At 45.6% G+C, this 20437-nt stretch overlaps 1 protein-coding gene across 1 annotated transcript in view; it reads right to left on the reverse strand.

Moving 5' to 3' along the window:
- Window positions 1-200: 200 nt before the first annotated feature.
- Window positions 201-20437, reverse strand: part of LOC125292161 (E3 ubiquitin-protein ligase TRIM35-like) — a 33265-nt gene continuing 13028 nt past the window's right edge. The window contains exons 3-6 of the mRNA XM_048239349.1: window positions 19136-19366; window positions 18634-18656; window positions 18430-18548; window positions 201-742 (exon numbers count right to left, since the gene is read on the reverse strand). Of these exons, the coding sequence (XP_048095306.1) occupies window positions 201-742; window positions 18430-18548; window positions 18634-18656; window positions 19136-19366 (915 nt within the window). The remainder of the gene's footprint in view (window positions 743-18429; window positions 18549-18633; window positions 18657-19135; window positions 19367-20437) is intronic.

The raw sequence follows: 20437 nt of genomic DNA on the forward strand, positions 1-20437 counted from the left end.
TTACTTACACATTATCAAACCTTCAGCCCTTTAAACATATTTTATACAGTGACATCCATACAACATATTATCAAAACCTGACAATTTAAAAAAGTCAGTGTGTCTGATGCTGGTGTATTCTCTCGATTCTCAGAGTCTCCTCTAACTGATTCATCTCCTCATGCTGATCAGTTCTGCTCCACACAGAGACACTATCAGCTCTAACTGGGCTGCTCTGCTCCTACTGAGACCTTCACAGGTAAGATCCTCAGAGGAGACACCCTACAGCCATTCAAGTATGGAAACACTCTCTCAGTGAACGTGTGTGTGAAAGTGTGTAGGTGTACGTTATTATCAGGGTCAGAGAATGACAGCTCTCCTCTGTCCCAGTCCAGCTGCACTCTGATCCTCTGGAGTTTCTGCTCCACTGTGAGGGGAGTAGATGCAAGAGGTGGAGCACATGCTCCATATCCAGCACCATTATAATACACATAACACAGTCCACTCATGGAGGTGTAGTCTCCCTTCCTCTGGAGAGACTCTGTCATCACACCCACATTCCACTGTGTGTTCTCTCCAACCTCCACATCCCAGCAGTGAGTCCCTGAGTTAAAGCCCTCAGAGCCCAGGACACTGGCATACCTATCAACTCTCTCTGGGTTATCAGGAAGCTGCTGTCTCTCATCACCAAATTTCACACTGGTCAGATCCTCAGACAGAATGAGACATGGGTGTGCAGTGTTGGGATCCAGAGTCACAGAAGCTGCAGAGAGGAACGAGAATGGTCTGAGTGAAACGAGAACACAACACACACACACACACACACACAGTGACTAAAAAAAAGTAAGTAAGTGTGTGTGTGTGTGTGTGAGCGCGAGAGAGTATACGTGAAGTGAAGTGACTAAGGGCCTGTCCACACGGAGACGCTTTTTAGGTTAAACGCAGAGGTTTTGCTTCGTCTTGGCCGAGCGTCCAAACGAATCCTGTAAACGCACTGCCCGAAACCGCAGTTTTCTGAAACCTGGTCCCAGAGTGGAGAAATCTGAAACCGTAGCCCGTTTGAGTTCGTTTAGACAGCTAAAACCGCGACATCCTGCTTGCGTGATCGATGATGTCATTGCTACACCTCAGCTGCCCTGGACTTGCACTTATAGTATTGCCTAACAATACTAGTATTCATACATGACATTACCTACGATTACACTCCGTTAAGATAAATATCACAACTGATGCTGCTGCCAAGCGCCGATAGCTTATGACTTGGTGGACTGAACACTGTTTTTCCCGTGTTTTTATGCATTCTAGCTACTGTCAGTGACGCGAGAGAACTTAAGTTATTAGGAAAGTGCGGTGTAAGTTTAGGCTACATTAATTTGTGCGTAGTGCCAGTGTCATTCATTTATTTTACATGTCTTACAACATATATACATGCATTCACAGTCGAAAGAAATCAGATATAAGCATACAAAGGCGGCTTAGAACTCACGTTAAGCCGATGGTAGCACACTGAATCGCGAATGCACGATTTGATGCAGGCAAAAGTATTGACTGTTACTAAAGGTTTTATAGCAATATTATAAATGTGGCGACAGAATAGCCTAGAACTTGGGTAAGCCTTGCGTTTAGTAGCCTAATTGCGGTGATAGCCAAAACTAATGTGAATCACGGACTATCCTACAACCAAAGAAAGTAAAGGTGATTAGTAGGCCTACCTGCGTTAGCCAAATAAAGGACGGGACTGCACCCTTCACAAACCGTAAAATAAAGTTTATTAGTTTTACAGTTGGCTACAGTTGACAGTTCACCATCAGTCCACACAAACAATTCTGGTTTCCTTGCACTAGCCATTTTGCCGTAGCCTATTCTGTCTGTTTTTAAAGCGCACGTTTTGCAAGTTTTGGTGAATTTCTGTAAAGACACAGTGCCACCTATAGGCCTGGGGTTTGAAGTAACGTGTTGAGTCGTGTTGAGATGGATCCGTTTGGATGCAAATATTCTTGATACGGTTCCAGGGAAGACGGAGGAAAAAAAGATCGGTTTGGTACGTGTGGACTAGGCCTAAGTTTTATGCAATATCCTGCACGGTGGTGAAATACTCAAACAGTCGAGGAAAAGAGAGGAGCTGACCGGCTGTGTGTGTGTGCGGTCAGTCCAGCCTGAAGCTAATTACTCTGACGTTTAAATGATAAACCCACATTGGCATCCGTGTGAATGCCACTGCCCTTAACAACGCTTAACCCTTAACCACTGACCTGCTTTGAGTATGGGCATGTAGCTTTAGTTAAAGCCGGTCCATGTGTGTGTTTGTGTTTTGCAGTGTGTCTCTGTTTGTCTTTGAGAGTGTATACGATTATGATTGTGAGTGTACATGTACGAGTATGATTGTGACTAACTATTTGTGAGTGTGTGTGAGTTGAGTGTGTGTGAGTGGAGAGTGTGTGTGTGTGTGTGTGTACGAGAATGATTGTGAGTGTACGTGTATGATTGTGAGTGTAACTGTATGTGAATTTGTGTGAGTTGATTGTGTGTGAGTCGATTGTGTGTGTCTGTGTGTGTATGTGTGTGTGTGAGTGGAGTGTGAGTGTGTGAGAGTGAAGAGTGTGTGTGTGTGTGAGTGGAGTGTGTGTGTGTGTGTACGAGAATGATTGTGAGTGTACATGTACGAGTATGATTGTGACTGTAACTATATGTGAGTGTGTGTGTGTGTGTGTGTACGAGAATGATGGGAGCAAAACGGGACAGTTCCGGTCTGCATGAGTGGGAATGTCACCTTATGTCACTAAATAAACTTTCTCTCTTAACAAGCAGTAAAAGGAAATAAACATAATTGTGTTTACAGTATTATTGCCTATTAGGGCAGTTCCAGCATTATAGATGTGACAATTGGACTCATATTGGTAAACAAAATGCCTTAGAGTGGGGGCAAAATTAGTATCAGTGAATTCATTTGCATAACTTTTAATGTAACCTCTCTCCTCTGAATACTGAGAAATCCTCAAATTTCATATAATCAATTTCATCCTAAGAATACAAGGCATTTTATCAGCGTTATGGATGTGACATGAAATGGACACACTTTTGTGAGAGATTACAGGTTTTCTACAAACTCTTTGAATTTTGAAGGAAACTGCCGAAACTATGATATATGTAGCATGAAGGAGACTTGAATGAACACAAAAAGTGTGTTTTTGAAACTATGCGTCATTTTCGTAATGCATTATGTAGGAAAAACTGGCGTTATGGATGTGTGCCCATTAAGATCCACAGGAAGAATCAGGACAAGTCATTTAAAATATAAAAATGACATTTATTTTTTCCTTTTACCATCATCAATTTTGGTAAATAACTATCCCTACCTCAACCGTTGCACCCAAGATAACAAAATATTTATGGTATGTTAGTCTCAAGAACCCGCATCAACCTAACCCATACCCACTCATTTGTGATTTGCACACATAAAGTACATGCACGCGCACGCACACACACACACACACTCGCACACATAGACAGGCAAGCACACACATATACACATACAGACAGGCAAGCACACACCCACCCACATGCACAAACACCCACCCACATGAATGCAGACACATAAACACACACATGCACAAACACCCACCCACATGAATGCAGACACATAAACACACACACACAGGCACACATACGCACATGCACACACACAGACACACACTCTTATAAACAAAAGCAAACTCACAGCACACACTCATTTACATGCACATGAGTTGCAGGAGTAGGAGATGGAGACAAATTGACAAGCGTGATTTATTTTTGCGAAGAGAATATGCAGTTCACTAGTTCACATTCCTGAATTTGCATAAAGACATAAAAGCATAATACATAAAAGCATAATAGAAAAGCATGTTTGGCGAGGTCTCTGGCCATGGTCCTGAAGGGCTTCGCGGAATCGTGCCGGAGTCGACTGCGCAGGCAGGAGTCGGGCAGGATTCCGCCATACACCCCCTTATCCTTTAACTATGGAAGACGGGAGGCGTAAGGGGAGGTGGTGGGTTGCGAGCGGAGTAACACCGATGCTGCAACTTCGGCAGGTAGACTGCGAATAAATAACCTGACTGATTGAAGAAGGAGGCGTGGCAAATTCCGTCACGCTCCTCCCGAACTTCCGTTTGTAAAACGCCATTTCACTAGTTCACATTCCTGAATTTGCATAAAGACATAAAAGCATAATACATAAAAGCATAATAGAAAAGCATGTTTGGCGAGGTCTCTGGCCATGGTCCTGAAGGGCTTCGCGGGATCGTGCCGTGCATTTGAAGATGAAGGACCCTATGGCAAGAACCACGCTGAGCAAATTCAATGGAAGGGCGCGAGGTGCGTTTTCCTCAGATCAGAGATTTGATCTGATATATGAGTGATAGGCGTCGGTGGACCACCGGCCGAGAGTTTTGAGGGCTTGATCGGACAGACCGTTATTTGCCGCAGTGGTGGCTGCACCAATCTTAAAAAATGATAGGTAACGGTCTGCTGGGATTCCGACTTGCGTTAGAACAGCTTTGAGCTGCATTTGAAACCAGAAGCAAGTGACGGAGCGTCCGTTGTCTGTAGCAAATGGGGGATCTAATGGGGATGCGATAGAGGAACGACTTGAATTAAGACAGCCAGGGGCGCCTGTTGTCTATGGCAGATGGAGATCTAATGATGCAAATGCCAATCTATGAGCTGACATTCAAAACAGCAAACTTGATTGGCAAGATCCCTAACCAGGGTGAAGGAGTGCTTAGCGGATTGGTCAGACCACCAGCCGCGGTGGTGGCTGTACCAATCCTGAAGTAATGGGAAGCTTGAGAGCTAACTTAACAGGCATGCACTTGCACACATAACATGCACTTAACATGACATGCAGGGCAATGAGCTAGCAGTTGCAGAGCTCGGAGTCAGTGCAGGGGAGTACAGCTTGCAGTTGCAGAGCTCGGGGTCAGTGCAGGGGAGTACAGCTTGCAGTAGCAGAGCTCGGGATCAGTGCAGGGGAGTACAGCTTGCAGTAGCAGAGCTCGGGACCAGTGCAGTGGGAATAGAGGACTGATGTAGTTGCTGATGCTCATGGCATGTGATTCGAAGATTTGTGAGTGATTCATAAAGTTAACATTCCAAATTACGATCTACAATTCTGCTGTTTGGCAAGATCCCTAGCCAGGGTCATGGAGTGTTTTGCAGGGATCTTTCAGGAGTGTACTGCGCTGGCAGGAATCAAGCAGGATCCATGTCATGTGATCCCCCCAAAAAATGCAACCCAATTGAAAAGACCCTGGCTAGGACCATGTAGGCTATAGATAAGGTGATCTGAAAGGTATCTAAGGCGCCTAGAGTATTTGAGCAAGTGCTCGGGTAGACCGTTATTTGCCTGAATGAAACCTAAACGGTCTGTGCCAATACCAATATGCGTTGGTAGATATCAGAGTTGCCCTTAAAACCAATGAGGGTTACATGTGCAAAAATGTCAAATATATGCTATAAGGGGAACTTAGACATTACATAGCATACACATGGTCTGAATATAATGATTGTTACTGAAAGGTGATAAATGGGTGTTACAGGTTTCTACTTTGCTGCATTAAGTTTGTAGAGACCACTGAGCTACCTAGCATTATGGTAGCCGATCTAGAGAATAAATATGAACCTGTAGCAAACAGCAATAGAGGCAGTTTGCATTCAAGAGCATGAGAAGAAATTTAGAGAATGAGAGCAAGCGGCTAGGCTGGAGTAGGTTAGGCATTGACATGAAGATTAGTACAAGTGAAGAGCCATCTTAAAGCTAAAACTGATTAATGGATGTTAAGAAATCCCATGCTTGGCAGAGTCTATGGCTCAGCCAAATTGCTCTGGGGGGGATCGTGCAGGAGTCACTGTGCAGGCAGGAGTCAGCAGGATCCGTGTATACAGCCCAAAGATGAGGGCAACTAAGGCACTTTCAAAAATGAAGCAAAAGGGTTTGTAAAGAGCAAAACATCAAGAGCGGAAAGAGAAGATTGACCTGGGTGTGATCTGAAAAACATTGTTAGAAGGATGCAGTGACCAGTGTTTCCCACAGAATTGAATTCCAATTGTGGTGGTTGGTTTGCAGAATTAACATGAATGGAACAGTTTTTATCAAATTAGCACAGCGTGGTTATGATGCTAACCAGATTTAAGCACAATTTAATACAACCTGGAAAATCATTGTGTGGTGGTCAATGTTGATATTGTGGTAGGCCGCTACAAATAAGTCAATGTATGGGAAACACTGGGTGACACCATGGGTGGTGGCACCAATCCAGGGAAAGAGGGGTGAGGGAGAACCAGGGACGCGGTCCCTGGCTGGGGAAGAGACACGGGCACGAACGTGGTTCACGCCGGTGGGAGATGATGGGGAAAGGGGAAAGGTAGCGATGCGGTCGCTACAGGGGAGGGGGAGGAGGTTGCACAGCACCCTGGGTCTGCAAAGAGAAGAGGCTTGATTAGCTGGAATAGAGAAAAGAGACCGCAGTAGTGGAAGGCAAGGTAGAGGGCTGCACGTGGGCACCCATAACTTGCTGGGTTGACAAAGCATGTTGCATGGACAAAGGGAGAGACGCCGGAGGAACGGAGCTCCACACTACGCGCAGGTGCTTGGCTGATTGGCTAGCAGGAGGGAAAGAGAAAAGGATTGAGCTTAACACTCTGACTGAGGACAAGTTTCAGGAGAAAATCGGGAAAGTGTTGGCCTTGATTTGAAATTGTTTAAGAATGTATGTTTCATTTTAGCCAACACCCATCAAGCAATTCAAAATGAGCGAATTACATTTAGCCAAAGTACAATGGAGACGATAGTAGTCTAGTAGTTGTAGGCTGTTGCTTACAACATGCTTTGATGATACAGGCCTAACACCCCAGGATAGTGCATATAATTACATAGAGTTGTGATAATTGAATTTGAGTAATCCAGGGATAGCAATAGCGCCAATTTAGCAATATGAGGTGCTATGGAAACCAGGAAGTAATTAAAATACTGTAGCTAACGGCAAGAGAAGTGGTGAGCAGCACATTATTAGAGAGGATTCCAAGGAACAGCAGAGCTACACGCTGGTGTACCTGTGCTCCCATGGTCAGCTAGGGAAGGCTTTAATATGATGGCACTCAACACAGAGGAAGGCGAAAAAAACTCCCAAACACTTTAAAGGAGAAAAAATTCCTTCCTTGCACTCTTAGCAATGAGCGACAGAGCAACAGCTCCTGTGTATCAGCTGCCTTACGGCCAAAGCCGGCATTGAGGTGGGGGTAAAAGCAGCAAAACTGACCTCAACTCCGCATCTCACACACATTGGGACGATATTTGCGCATGTCTGGATCAGAATGATACCAGATTGTTGCGGCACAAAATCTGGCCGAATGACAATTCAGCTTGGTGTTCATTAAAGGTTAGCATCATGAACACCGCAGCGCAATGCGTCCAATACTAATGCATATTCAACTGTTCTTATCACGAATCAAACGCCGAGATAAGACTCTTTAAACAGGCAAAGTGGTAGCAGTCAGCAACATGTAGATGCGTTAGCTGTAGAACGCAACGGAGTTGGTTAGCTGTTTGTTATGTAGGTCTACTACTTATCTTTAATGAGATAGAAACTCGTCACAGCAATTGAGACTTTAAATATATTATTGAAATCATGTAGCAGGAAATAGCCTACAAGCTAAGCTAGAACCCACTGCATAGCCCACAGTGACACACACACTGACTAGCAGGAGTAGGCTAGTCAGTAGCCTACTAAAATCAAAACAGTAGGCTAGGTCATTTTAGCTAATGTTATACAATTACCCTTGGCAAACGGCAGCAGTTTGTAGCCTAGTACCAACTTCATGTGTAGGCTAACCATTAGCCATCTGCAATGAGGGAAAGCTAGTTGCTTGCTAAAACAAACAAAGTGGCAAGAGATGTAACGTGTTAGAAGTTACAAGCTGGGACCCACGCAAATCACGGAATACAGGCACATTGGCTACCGAAACAAATTTGAGTGACAAACAACTTAGGATAGACAACACGTTGGTTAACACAATTCCAAGCAAACTTTACCAAAAAACCACGAAGGACTGGAAACCTGATTTATCAGAAATGTCACGTCTGTATAACATGGCCGCTTGCAATGTTCAAGTGTGATTCACGGGATATTTAGCCTACACTGACTTCAGTTCATCCTATGCCTCCAGACAAGCAGTAGTGGCTACTCCGTGAGCCTAACTATTAACACAGCCAATGTGACCGAAAAGTTGTTAGCTAAAAACGGGCAAATAGCAAAACAAGTGCCTTCATCTAGTAGGCTATCCGTGTTTGTGACATGTATATCAACATTCAGCAGGAACGAGTGGGCTTTACAAACAGCTCTAATACAAAGCAACAAGATAAGAACTACCTCCCTCCATAGTTTCCCACGCAACCTAGACCATGAAAGTCTGTAACAGATAATGGGCAGCAAGTTCTGCTTGAGACAAGCGAGCAAACCGGTAGTCACTGCGAGCGGAGTAACACCGATGCTGCAACTTCGGCAGGTAGACTGCAAATAAATAACCTGACTGATTGAAGAAGGAGGCGTGGCAAATTCCGTCACGCTCCTCCCGAACTTCCGTTTGTAAAACGCCATGACTGAGAGGCGGTCATATTTTGTACCGCTATGTGGTACATCTAGTTTATTGCTGCCCTTACTCATGTTACTCTGTGGGTATTAGCTACAGAGAACCTGACACTTATGCTGTCATATCGTGTCACATTTAAAATTAAACTGTGTTAAGCAGACGTGAACGGCAGGCTGAACAGATCTGCAACAGAAGGAGGTTGCTATGTTAACTCCAGCTGCAAAGTCAGCCATCTTCACCAGCTAACACGATAATCCAGTTACTGTACAACAACAGTATGACAGTTACAGGAAGATAATCGCTCAGATTTTCGTTATTAGGCCACTTGAAAATAGGCTATGGCTAGGCTAATCACTGGAGGTATTTTAATATTATTGTAACAAACTGCAAGGTTGTCTCAAAATGGTCTTTATTGGTTACGCACCAAAACACATGAACACATAATTCCGGGCCAGACCTGACCCTTATGCTCCAGCACTAAGCATCTATATGAGGCTGTATCTAAAACACACACCACTCAACCCTAATTATGAACACTGTAACTAGCTGCAAACATAAACACAACATACAGGACATACAACGTTGTCAACCCACATGGTTTAGACAGTTTAGAACATTACACATACTGCACAGCATCATGGGAGCACAGTCATAACAGCTAGGCTCAGATCATTACACAGCCCCCCGAGACTTAGTCCATGTCCCCTTGACTCAAGTCTTACCCTACGTCAGTCCATGAGCCTGGCTGGGACACGACGCTGGCGTTGTGGGCGCCCCGCTGTCGCGGCGGTGACTTCCGGTGAAGGCTGCACGGTGATCGGTGTTAGAGCCACAGCTCCATTGTCACTAAGTTCCACAGAGTCAGTGTCAAAGTCTCCACGACCCTCAGCTGAGGCCAGGGGTCGATACGGGGCCAGTCGATCACGGTGGAGAGCCACAACTCTCCGACGCTTAATCAGTCTTACACGATAGACCACATCAGACAGCTTCTCTAAGACATCGCACGGCCCGACCCACTGGCTAGTGAGTTTCGGGAAATGCCTTTCTTTCTCCGGCAGTACACCCACACTTTATCGCCGGTCTGAACTCCTGGCAGCATAGCGCCATCATCGTAAGCTTCGCTTTTGATCGTATTCCAGCTTCACTCATAGCCTGCCGGGCCAACTCGTGGTACTCCCTTCAGTCTCTCGCGTAGCTGCTTGTAATATTCCAGCCCTGGCTTACCTCCAATCTCCGCTTCCGGAGGCTAACCGAACACCAAGTCCACCGGGCGTCGCGTAGCTCTCGCCAACATCAGAGCTGCCGGTGTGCATTTCATTGACTCTTGCACTGCTGTCAAGCGATATGCCCAGAGCACAAGTGTAAGTCCCAGTCCTTTTGTCGGGCGGGTCGTCGGCCAATATGGCCAGCTGCACTGCTAGCGTCCGGTTAAACCGCTCCACCAGCCCGCCGCTTTGTGGATGCAGAGGTGTTGTTCTCGTTTCCCGATGCCCATGTGCTGGCAAACCTCAGCAAACACCTCTGCCTCGAAATTCGCCCTTGGTCGCTGTGGAGCTCTTCTGGTGCCCCTCAACCGCAGAACATCTCAGTGACCAGTCTGTCCGCTCGTCGGTGGGGCGCCTGATCTGGCACCGCATAATGCCCCAGCCACTTAGTGAAACAGTCCATGGCCATGAGCACGAAGTGATTTCCCCCGCTCTGTGACTGGCAGTGGGCCCATGACATCGACGGCTACCCGCTCCCATGGGAGCCCCGACTGCATATTGCTGCAGCGGAGCGCGGCCGAAGGGGGGCCCTTCTTCGCTGTGCAGGCGTCACAGCAGAGAACATGCAGTTCAACATCCAGCCTGCATCCCGCCAATAGAAGTGGCCTCTCAGCCGACGTAAGAGTCTTTGCAATACCCGAAATGAGCCGCCTCACTGCCCCATGCACATGTTCCAGTACACAGGCTCAGAATCCAGCAGGAACCAGAAACTGGAAAATGTCAGATTGTCTATCGGGAGCTCGCCAGTGTCTATACAACAGTCCTTGACGTGCTACTATTCCCCGCCACTGTGAATAAATCGCTGGTCTCTGGATCGAAAAGCTGATATCGCCAGTCCATGGCGTCGCTGACCGCTTCAATCCATGACCACACTCGCCGCCGGTGTGGCGCTCTTCCCGGACATGTCTTTCCGGATCTCCTCGACATCGCCCACCGGGCGACTGCGCCGTCCGTGGGCCCCAGCTGCCGCCCCTGCAGTACTGCGCTGTGGTGTTGGGCTGCGGCGGCGCGTTGTCTCCCGGTCTCGGATCACTGTAGCTGGTAGCGGAAGCCGGCGAGACGACCTCGGGGTGCTGGCGAAGTCTCTCGCTGGCGTGAAGCTGGCGAAAGTGGTGGCTCTCTTGATGGCGCTGGGCGCTGGCGCTTGACAGGGCGTCCGCTGCTGCCGCGGAAGGCGACCTACCGAATCTTCATGTCGTGAAGTCCTGAGCGCCTCCAACCAGCTTGCCAGCTGGCCCTCTGGTTCTTTGAAGTTCAGCAGCCAGGTGAGCGACGCGTGGGTCCGTTCTCAGCAGGAACCGCTTGCTGTAGAGGTAGGTTCGAAATGGCGCACTGCCACCACCACAGCCAACAGTTCTCTGCGGGTCACGCGAGTAATTCTTCTCCCGCCGGTCCAGTGAGCGGCTGAAGTATCGACGACCACTTGCTCCCCTGCTCGCCTGCTTGTGAGGACGGGCGCCGACGCCCCACGCCGCTGGCGCCGGGGTGTCCAGGATAAACGGCAGTCGAGGGTCAGGGAAAGCGAGCACTGGGGCCTCACATAGCGCCCTCCGCCGAGCCGCCGGAATGCCGCTGCCGCGACTCCCGCGGTCCACTCAAGAGTTGGCCTTTGTGTGTCCAATCGATGCAGCGGGCTGGCATGACTGTAGCAAAGTCCCAATGAAGCGCCGGTAATATGACACCAGGCCCAGGAAGCTCCGCAGCTCAGCACCGCCGCTATGGAACAGGCCAACGCCTCACCGCCTCCACCTTAGCTGGGTCGGTGGCTACCCGCAGCCCCACCATACGGCCCAGGAACCCGGTTTGCCTCCGAACAGGTGGCACTTTTTTCGGTGCAGTTTGAGCCCAGCACCTCGTATGGCGCGAACACCTTCTCCAGATGTCCTATGGCACCGTGAAGTCCGCTGCATGACACAGGATGTCGGCCCAGGTAAACCACGCAGCATGTTCGTGGAATGCCCGCCAGGACACGCCTCCATCAGCCGCCGAGTTCGCTGGGCCAAGCATAGGCCTAACGGAAGTACCCGAACTGCCACAGCCCCTTGCCCGATGGTGAACGCTGTCTTGACGGCTTCGAAGCCCGCCAGCTCATGCCAGTAGCCACTGCGCCAAGTCCAGCGAAGCTAAACCAGCAGGGAGCCGGCAATGCTGTCCAGCGCATCGCCAATCGCGGGGAGCGGGTAGGAGTCTTTCCAGTGTTACTTGGTTGAGGTGCCTGTAGTCAACACAGAACCGCCAAACGAGCCATCCTTTTCTTCCGGACAAGTACAGCTGGGCGCAGCCCAGGGACTACTGCTTGGCTCTATTACCCTGCCGCTGCCATCTCCTTCCATCTATCCACCGGGCATTTCAGGTCTTCTAATACTTGTAGCGCTTCCCCCTCAGGGCCAACGCCACCTGTATGCCCGTTCTCTCCGCCCGACCAGCCATTCAGCTCGGCTGCCAGATCGGACCTGCACCAGGTATGTCGCCAGCGGTCTCACCATTGTAGCGGGGCAACTTGGCGTTGGGCGCCCTTCTGCGCCCGCCGCTGCCCGCCGGGACGTTTCCTTTCCCCGTGTGGAGCTGGTTCCAGTGGCGGGATGCTGCCATCAGCCCGGTTCGTCTCCTCCTGTGGCCTGGGCGGGCTTCGGCCACGGTCACGCTGCAGGCTGGCTCCATCTGCTGGGCCCAGCAGGTGGCCATGGGTGAGCGCGCTGTCGAAGAGTCGCCTTGGCAGGAAACTCATCATCGCCCGGACATCTGTTGCAGCTTTCTCCTCCCGTCCAGTAGAGGTCGACATCCCACTTCTGACACCAATGTAACAAACTGCAAGGTTGTCTCAAAATGGTCTTTATTGGTTACGCACCAAAACACACGAACACATAATTCCGGGCCAGACCTGACCCTTATGCTCCAGCACTAAGCATCTATATGAGGCTGTATCTAAAACACACACCACTTAACCCTAATTATGAACACTGTAACTAGCTGCAAACATAAACACAACAGACAGGACATACAACGTTGTCAACCCACATGGTTTAGACAGTTTAGAACATTACACATACTGCACAGCATCATGGGAGCACAGTCATAACAGCTAGGCTCAGATCATTACATTATGTTTGTTTTGCTAATGGTTAGGCAAGGCCTCCCTGAGGTTTTGATCATCCTAATAATCTTGGAAATGTCAATTGTAAACACTAAGTTGAAATGCGTTGAAACTGACATGCCACCAGAACAGACGTTTTATCGGCTTTGAGGTATAATAAAGTCCCCAGTCTTGTAAATTCACATTATGTAACATCCATAACGTCACATCCATAACGCACCATTAAAGGTTTTAAAAGTAAGAAAGGGGCACAATTTGGTCATAACACTTTACATTGATATAAATCAGCTTTGCACAGACACTATGAACATTGTTGCATCAACACTGTATGTGTAGCATAAACTTTTCCTATAAAACGTTATGGATGTGACATGGCCATGGAACTTGCTGACTTAAAAACAAAAGCCTTACAAATGTAAGGAGTTGTGCTCTTAAAGGCAAGCTGAGCATAGATATTGCTCTACCATTCCCTTGTCAATCTGGAATTTGTCGAATGACACAATTTGTTTGAACCTTGGGTCCATTTATCCACTTTTTAAATATGTATTTTTATGATACATATTTATGAAGTAAAGAGTGTCATTCTCCATCAAATTCAATCAGATCAGTTACAAACAATAAAATATAGACCTAAATGAAGATTTTAACAACAGTTCTATTTGCGTTTGCACAACTTTTTTTTCCATGGTAAGGATGACCTTTGCATGGAATTGCCCATTATCATGTACGATACCAATTAATCATTCTTTAGGACCTGGAATTAATCATTTAATTAGTCTGTGAGGCCATCATTAAAAATATTTTCGTTTGCCGTAACCCGACCGACCCTGTCAATTTAGAACCGACCCAAATATTTATTTTTTTCCCCTTTTAATCCGACCGACTTGCCGACAATGGCCTATACGCTTCGTTTCATTCACACAAACATCTCGACAATGCTTTTACTTGGCTCGAAGTTCTGGAAGAATTGTGCCCAGATCTTTTTCCCATCCCTTCTCCCCTCTAATCTAACGGTGACCGTGTCGAAGAAATGAAATTGGTTGTGGTCTATTCAGCCATTTCTCAAAATATGGGTCCGCAACGTGGAGACTGCTGGTCTGCAGAGACGTGGAGTGAAATTAGGCCCGGTGCTTCGTCTGATAATTTGCTGCGCAATTGATCATGAAACCACGGACCGACAAAAAAGAAAACAAAAGTTTCTGCTATCGATGTCATTACGGTCGCTCTCATTGAGGTTGAATGGAGACGAAATTCGCCCTGGTTGGGCGAAATGAAAGAGAATCGCCGAGGCAGGCGAAACAAAGTTGGCCAAAGTTTAACTTTGGTTTTGGACCATTCGAAAACCAATCAGGTCCGCGTCTTTGTGTTTGGAGGCGGGAGTTACAAATAAGTTTGACCAAGATGGCGGAGACTGATTAAAATGTTTCTACACGAACATTGGCACTTGTATCAACACGAATTGTGGTTTATATGCCACACGAACTTAGTCAGAGCACATACACCACTAAATATATGTTACACCACTAATATATATGTTAGTTTAAACACTCAACAACTCTGCTTCAACCTGTTGGAAGGCTATTTAACAACACTTAATAGAACGACATTGACTTTTGGAACTTCCATAGAAACAGAACAGAGACTATAATACACTGTATTTCATTGAGTATTGTATGTCAAATTTGAATATAACGTGGCCAAAAGCTACTGTATTATAGCCTTCTTTCTGTTAAAGACCATCAGATCAGTGATTTACGCCTATCTGCTCCACCTTAAGCTGGTATTGTGTTTCCTGAATCCTTACATTCAGGCATTCAAATTAAACTTGTAAAACTAAAACAAACTAACTAAAACAACAACAAACTAAAACATGTAATTTTTTTTCTCCATTTGCCTACGAGTGTACGATGCTTGCATGAGGGAAACATCCCAAAACAATAGCACCCATATAATTGTTGCTGTTTTGAGAAGTATTTCTTTTCTTATGCAAGCATCATGCAACCATACAAAAGCAATGAAACTAATTATATCTTACATTAGTAAAGCAGTCCTCTGATGTGCATGTCACAAAACATTTAAGTTTCTAATGATATATCATGTGATTGGCCTCCTCTTCCTGGTTCTCAAAAATGGTTGACATCAAAACAAGCACATTTTATGGAAGGAGGAGAGATAAGTCAAATAGTGTCTTCTTATTAAGCATGCATTATGATGGCAATATATGGTCTTGTTAATGAAAATGTCAGGAATCATATGATTCATTTTTAAAAGAAGTTGTGTATGTGTGCGTGCACACGTTTATGTTTATGTGTGTGTGTGTGTGTGTGTGTGTGCGTGCTTGTGTGTTTGTCTGCGTATGTGTGTTTGTGCATGTGCATGCATGCGTACATATGTCTACTGTGTGAGTATGTGTCATCCGTATGATTACTGTGAATGTATGTGTGTGCGTGTGTATCTGTTTATGCACATGTGTGCACATGGACTGGGTTAACATGACCCCTGGAGGCAAACATACAGAAAAAATTGGTCATCCTAGGCCCTACGGTTCTCAAGATATTCACAGAAAACTGTGTCTGCCCTACCCTCCTTTTGGGGGGTCCAGTCCAGCGGGGGGGCTACAGATCAAAATGAAAAACGACGATTCCATGCTATCCATGTGGGGTTACATGCCCACCAAGTTTTGTGTACCCCGGTCTTTCAGTGTCCCTGGAATCCTTGTTGGTGTACGGTCACTAAATGTACACATAAATCATTTTATTGTAAGGCCCCCCATGAACGAAAGTTCACAAAACTTGGCATGCATTCGGAGGGTGTCATAATGATCCTACACTTTCAATTTCGTGCAGTTTTGACCATGTCAGCCAGAGATATTGTGATGAAAACACCTAATTTTTTGCTTTTTAATTTTTAACTAGGTGGCGCTATACATGAAATAAGTGGTAATGAGATGGGTTGACATGCCCCCTTAAGACCAACATACAAAAAAAAAAGTGGACCTCCTAGGCCCTACGGTTCTCGAGATATTCACAGAAAACTGTCTCCGGCCACCTACAGGCCAGTTGGTGTATAGTAACATAAATTAATTTATTGTGTGGCCCCCCATGAACGGAATTCCACGAAACTTGGTGTGCATTCAGAGGGTGTCATAATGATCCTACACTTCCAATTTCGTGCAGTTTTGACTATGTTAGGTCACAGATACCTGCGATTACAACACCTCATTTTTACTTTTTTGTGTTTAACTAGGTGGCACTATACATGAAATGAGTCGTTATGGAATGGGTTGACATGGCCCCTTGAGATCAACATACAAAAAAAAATGGTCCTCCTAAACCCCACGGTTCTGAGATATTCACAGAAAACTGTGTCTGCCCTGCCCTCCTTTTAGGGGTCCAGTCCAGCGGGGGCTACAGATCAAAAACGAAAAACGATGGTTCCATGCTATCCATGTGGGGTTACATGACCACTAAATTTCGTGTACCCGGTCTTTCAGTGTCCCAGGAATCCTTGACGGAAATTTGGACATGCGAAAAAAAAAAAAAACCTTCGCTGCGCGGCGGTCATAATAATAGCCTATAATAATTTTGCCACCTTTGTAACATTTTAGTTTTAGTTTACCGTGGTGTATGACTTTAAACAGCAAGTGTGCTTGGTATGATGATCAGCTCCTCTAATGCAGGGTAGGACTACGTTTTGACAAGCATACAAATTCACCTTGTTCTTGCCCCATCTGAAATGACTCCTCTACTTTTGCTGCCTCCATCCTTTCTGTATTTGTTGTGTAAAAAAACGTTGTATATGATGGCACTGAAGTCTTAAGTTAGTGAATTGGCTAACAGTGTTAATTGGTAACCAAATAGCCTACACATTGCGCTACGCTGCATGGGCTACTTGCATTCTCTCCCTGCTGATTTGGTTTCAGTAGCCAAGTGCGTAATATTGCAAAAGTTGAAAAAATATGCTTATTGTAGCCTACAGAAAATAAATAGCCTATCATACTGTCAGTGAATTGCCTACAGTGCAGTGAAGAGTTTGGAGAGTAAAGTTATAGGGCAACTTGAAGTTTTATGAAAATAATTTACGAACCAGAACATAAAGACCATAAAGCTTCTATTTCTTGCAGCTGTTAAAACACCCGCTAGATAGTTTAAATACCCACCAACATTCGTTTTTGCAGTACAGATTATTTCTGAAAGTTATTTGTCTACTAGGCCTAGCCTACTGGCTGATTTATCAAGCGAGTGCTTTCTCGTTAGTCCTCCATAAAAACTACAGGTGTTTTTCGGTGAGAGCCATTGAATAAGCGATGCCAAGCAATTTCTGTAACACTTTTTGAGACATTCAGCTAATATCTCCTCATTTAATGTAAGTTCCTTCGGACAATAGGCCTACGTTTTACTCTATGTGCAGTTGTCCTCCATCTCAGTTGCATCAGTTTTCTAATTTTGAAGGTTCTTTTCCATTGAAACTAGCCATTTATGATGGATTACACACTCGACATTCTGAAATGCACGATCAAGGCCAAATTAGGTTATCACGCAGCCACTGTGTCAGCAGCATGAGTGCTGACGGTGACGGTGCGTTTCTGATGTCAGATTATTATGTAGGCTAGCCTACTAGACTGTTCTCACGTTGCAGTACTTTACTTATATGAAGTAGCATTAATCAATATGAGGGGCAAAGGGGGATAAATGTTGTCCCCACGAGGATAAAATAATTTAGCAGAGGTAGGGATAGGAAAACCAGAGGGGGGAATCCTCACCATCCCCCCCTACAAATCACACCCTGACTATATTACTAAAATATAGGCAAAACCTTATCAAACGTGCAACATTTAACCAGGGATGCATTTTCACCTGGGGGTGCTGAGGGAGGGTAAAAAAAACTGTTACCGAGTAGATGCGATTCCTTTATTTTGGTGCAGGCCTACATCCTGACTGCACAAACAAACCTGGCTGAGCTGAGCATTCTTGATTCATAGCATAATGTTACCGTGGCATTGTGTGTTGCCCCATTCACTTTTTCCTTGGTCATGTTTAATTAGCTTTGTGCCACAGTTAAATCCATCAAGTAGATAACAGAATCAGTAGGGTACCAGTTTTGTTTCATTGTACCAGCCTATACTGTATGTCAAAAGCAAGCTTGGATGAAGCTGGGAAGGATTAAACACATGGTTTCCACACCGTGGTAATCAACCGTGATAAATCATGATATTTGAAATGAATAATGGTAATTGTTATCGTCAACATTTTTATTACGGTTTACCATTATACCGGTAATCGTTACATCCCTAGATGACCCTATACAGCTATGCGCTAACAAGTGACTAGCAGTTGAGGGAATTTGCTTAAACTTAATATACTGTTGCAAGTTCACAGTATAAACTATCCACTTCAACTAATATCAGTAATGTTCTCCATTGAAACTAAACCACGCACACAGTTTGTGTGTTTGTGTTTCACTCACTGTACTGAACAATGTCCTGCATCTTCTCCCAGACTCTGAACTTCAGGTTGCCCAGGTGCTTTGCCACATTGATTAGAGCTCCTGAAACCCTCTCTGGATCCTGCAGTGTGCACTGGGCTCTGGAATAACATTCAGTAGTCAATGGTGCTGTGGGTTTGGGTTCAGAACCACAGAGAAGAGAGAGACAGGAGGCAGATCACTCACCTTTCCACTGTGCTCCTGTAATTCTGGAAAATAAGAAAGGATAAAAGTATTAAAGAGGCCATATTATGCAAAACTCACTTTTCTGTGCTTTTGTATGTCCATTTGGGTCTCTGATTCTGCTTCTACAAACACTCCAGGTGCGAAAGAAAAGCTTGCGTTGAGTTTTTGTGCATTAGTTGAGAGAGGTTGATGTCAGAAACTATGCGCTTCTGTGAGCTAGTCAGAAATCTCCCTTATTGAGACGTCACAATTTTGTGGGAAAAATTTGAGTATTACTACCCCCAGAGCCATATAGGGCGCTGACTACCTACCCCCATCTGAAAATTCCCACCCACTAGGTTATTGCAATTTCAGTCATTTTCAGCCATGAATTGTTTGATCTTCGAGGGTCTCCGAGGGGGGTCCCAGAACTCCATAACGAAAAATAGCTGGAGGGTTTCCTTTGCCTGGTTTTCTCATGCAATGACTCTTAACACCCTTACAGACAGTGGATGATTCTTACCAACAAGAATGTGATGTCATCAGTTCCCATCTCCTCCTCTATGGCTCTGATTGTGTCTGAAAGAGATGAGATATCTCTGTTCATCTTCTCAAACTCCTCCTTCATCATCTGACTCTTCTGCTCCTCTTCCTCCCTCAGTGCTGCGATCCTGGCTGCCTCTTCATCTCGCAGAAACTGGTGAAGCTTCTCAATCTCCTCCTTGATCTGCCTCTCAGTGTGTAGGGCCTGAGTCTGGATAAAAACAATTCATGTTTAATTATTTACAAATGGCCTTTGTGCAGAGTGATGACCAGTGAGGTTGAATACAATCCAAGCAGCAGTAAGAAGAGATACAGAATAACAATACTGAATTTCAGTCAAACTGACATACAGTGGCATCAAAAGTGCAGAGCAGAAGTAGAAGTGTACTGGAACATGATGGAAGCTCATGAAGTCCCTGACAGGGCAAACATGACACTGATCTGAAGTGAAGTGGAAATAAAAAGCGAAAGTCAATTTCGGATCGAAACAGATTTCGGATCGCTGGGATGGCCCATTCAATGGAACTCTGAGAAGCCAGACGCATCATTTAGGATTATTTCCAAATCTGCAATGCACGGATAAAAGTAGCAGGCGGTCTACACCAGATGCCTTCCATTCATGAAGTGTAAAATAGATTTAGTAGTCTGATTTCATTCTTGTGTGCACATTGCTCTCTCTGGTGTTGCCATTGTGTAATTGTTTTCAGGACAAGCTCCACAAATGGAACGTCACTGTGCGCCCGGTGTAGCTGAGCTGTTAGATATGCTGTACAGTATTTGGGTGACATATTTGACAGTGCTGCTATAAAAAATGCTATCTATGGTTTTCCAACCTGGAGAATGAAGCCAGGGTTTCCCGCAGCACTTTGCAGTCAAGGCGGCCGCCTTGGCAAAACACACCTGCCGCCTTAACTACGTCGTCAAAAAAAAAAGGAGTCCACCGTGTTACTCTGTCCTGTTTTCTCCCTCATTCCAAACCGTGACCAACGCCACTCTCCCTTCTCCGCAGAACGCATAAAAAAATAAGAAGAAACGTGCCATGAATCGAAAAATAATCAGTTTTTATAGTCTTTACATGTGTGACATGCCTCCAAATCAGAGCTAGTGAACGGAGCTGAGCGGTGCAAATATCCCACTCCTCACTCTCAAGAATCAATCAAATCGCAAACAGCCACAGCTCCGTTTAATTGTCAGGTGTGATGAAATGCGTTCATATTCCACCTATGTCATAAACGTTGCAGGCCTATGGAAAGGTTTTGTGGTAGGATTGTCCAATGGTCAA

Source organism: Alosa alosa, chromosome 3 (genome assembly GCF_017589495.1).
Source record: "Alosa alosa isolate M-15738 ecotype Scorff River chromosome 3, AALO_Geno_1.1, whole genome shotgun sequence".
Lineage (NCBI taxonomy): Eukaryota > Metazoa > Chordata > Actinopteri > Clupeiformes > Clupeidae > Alosa > Alosa alosa.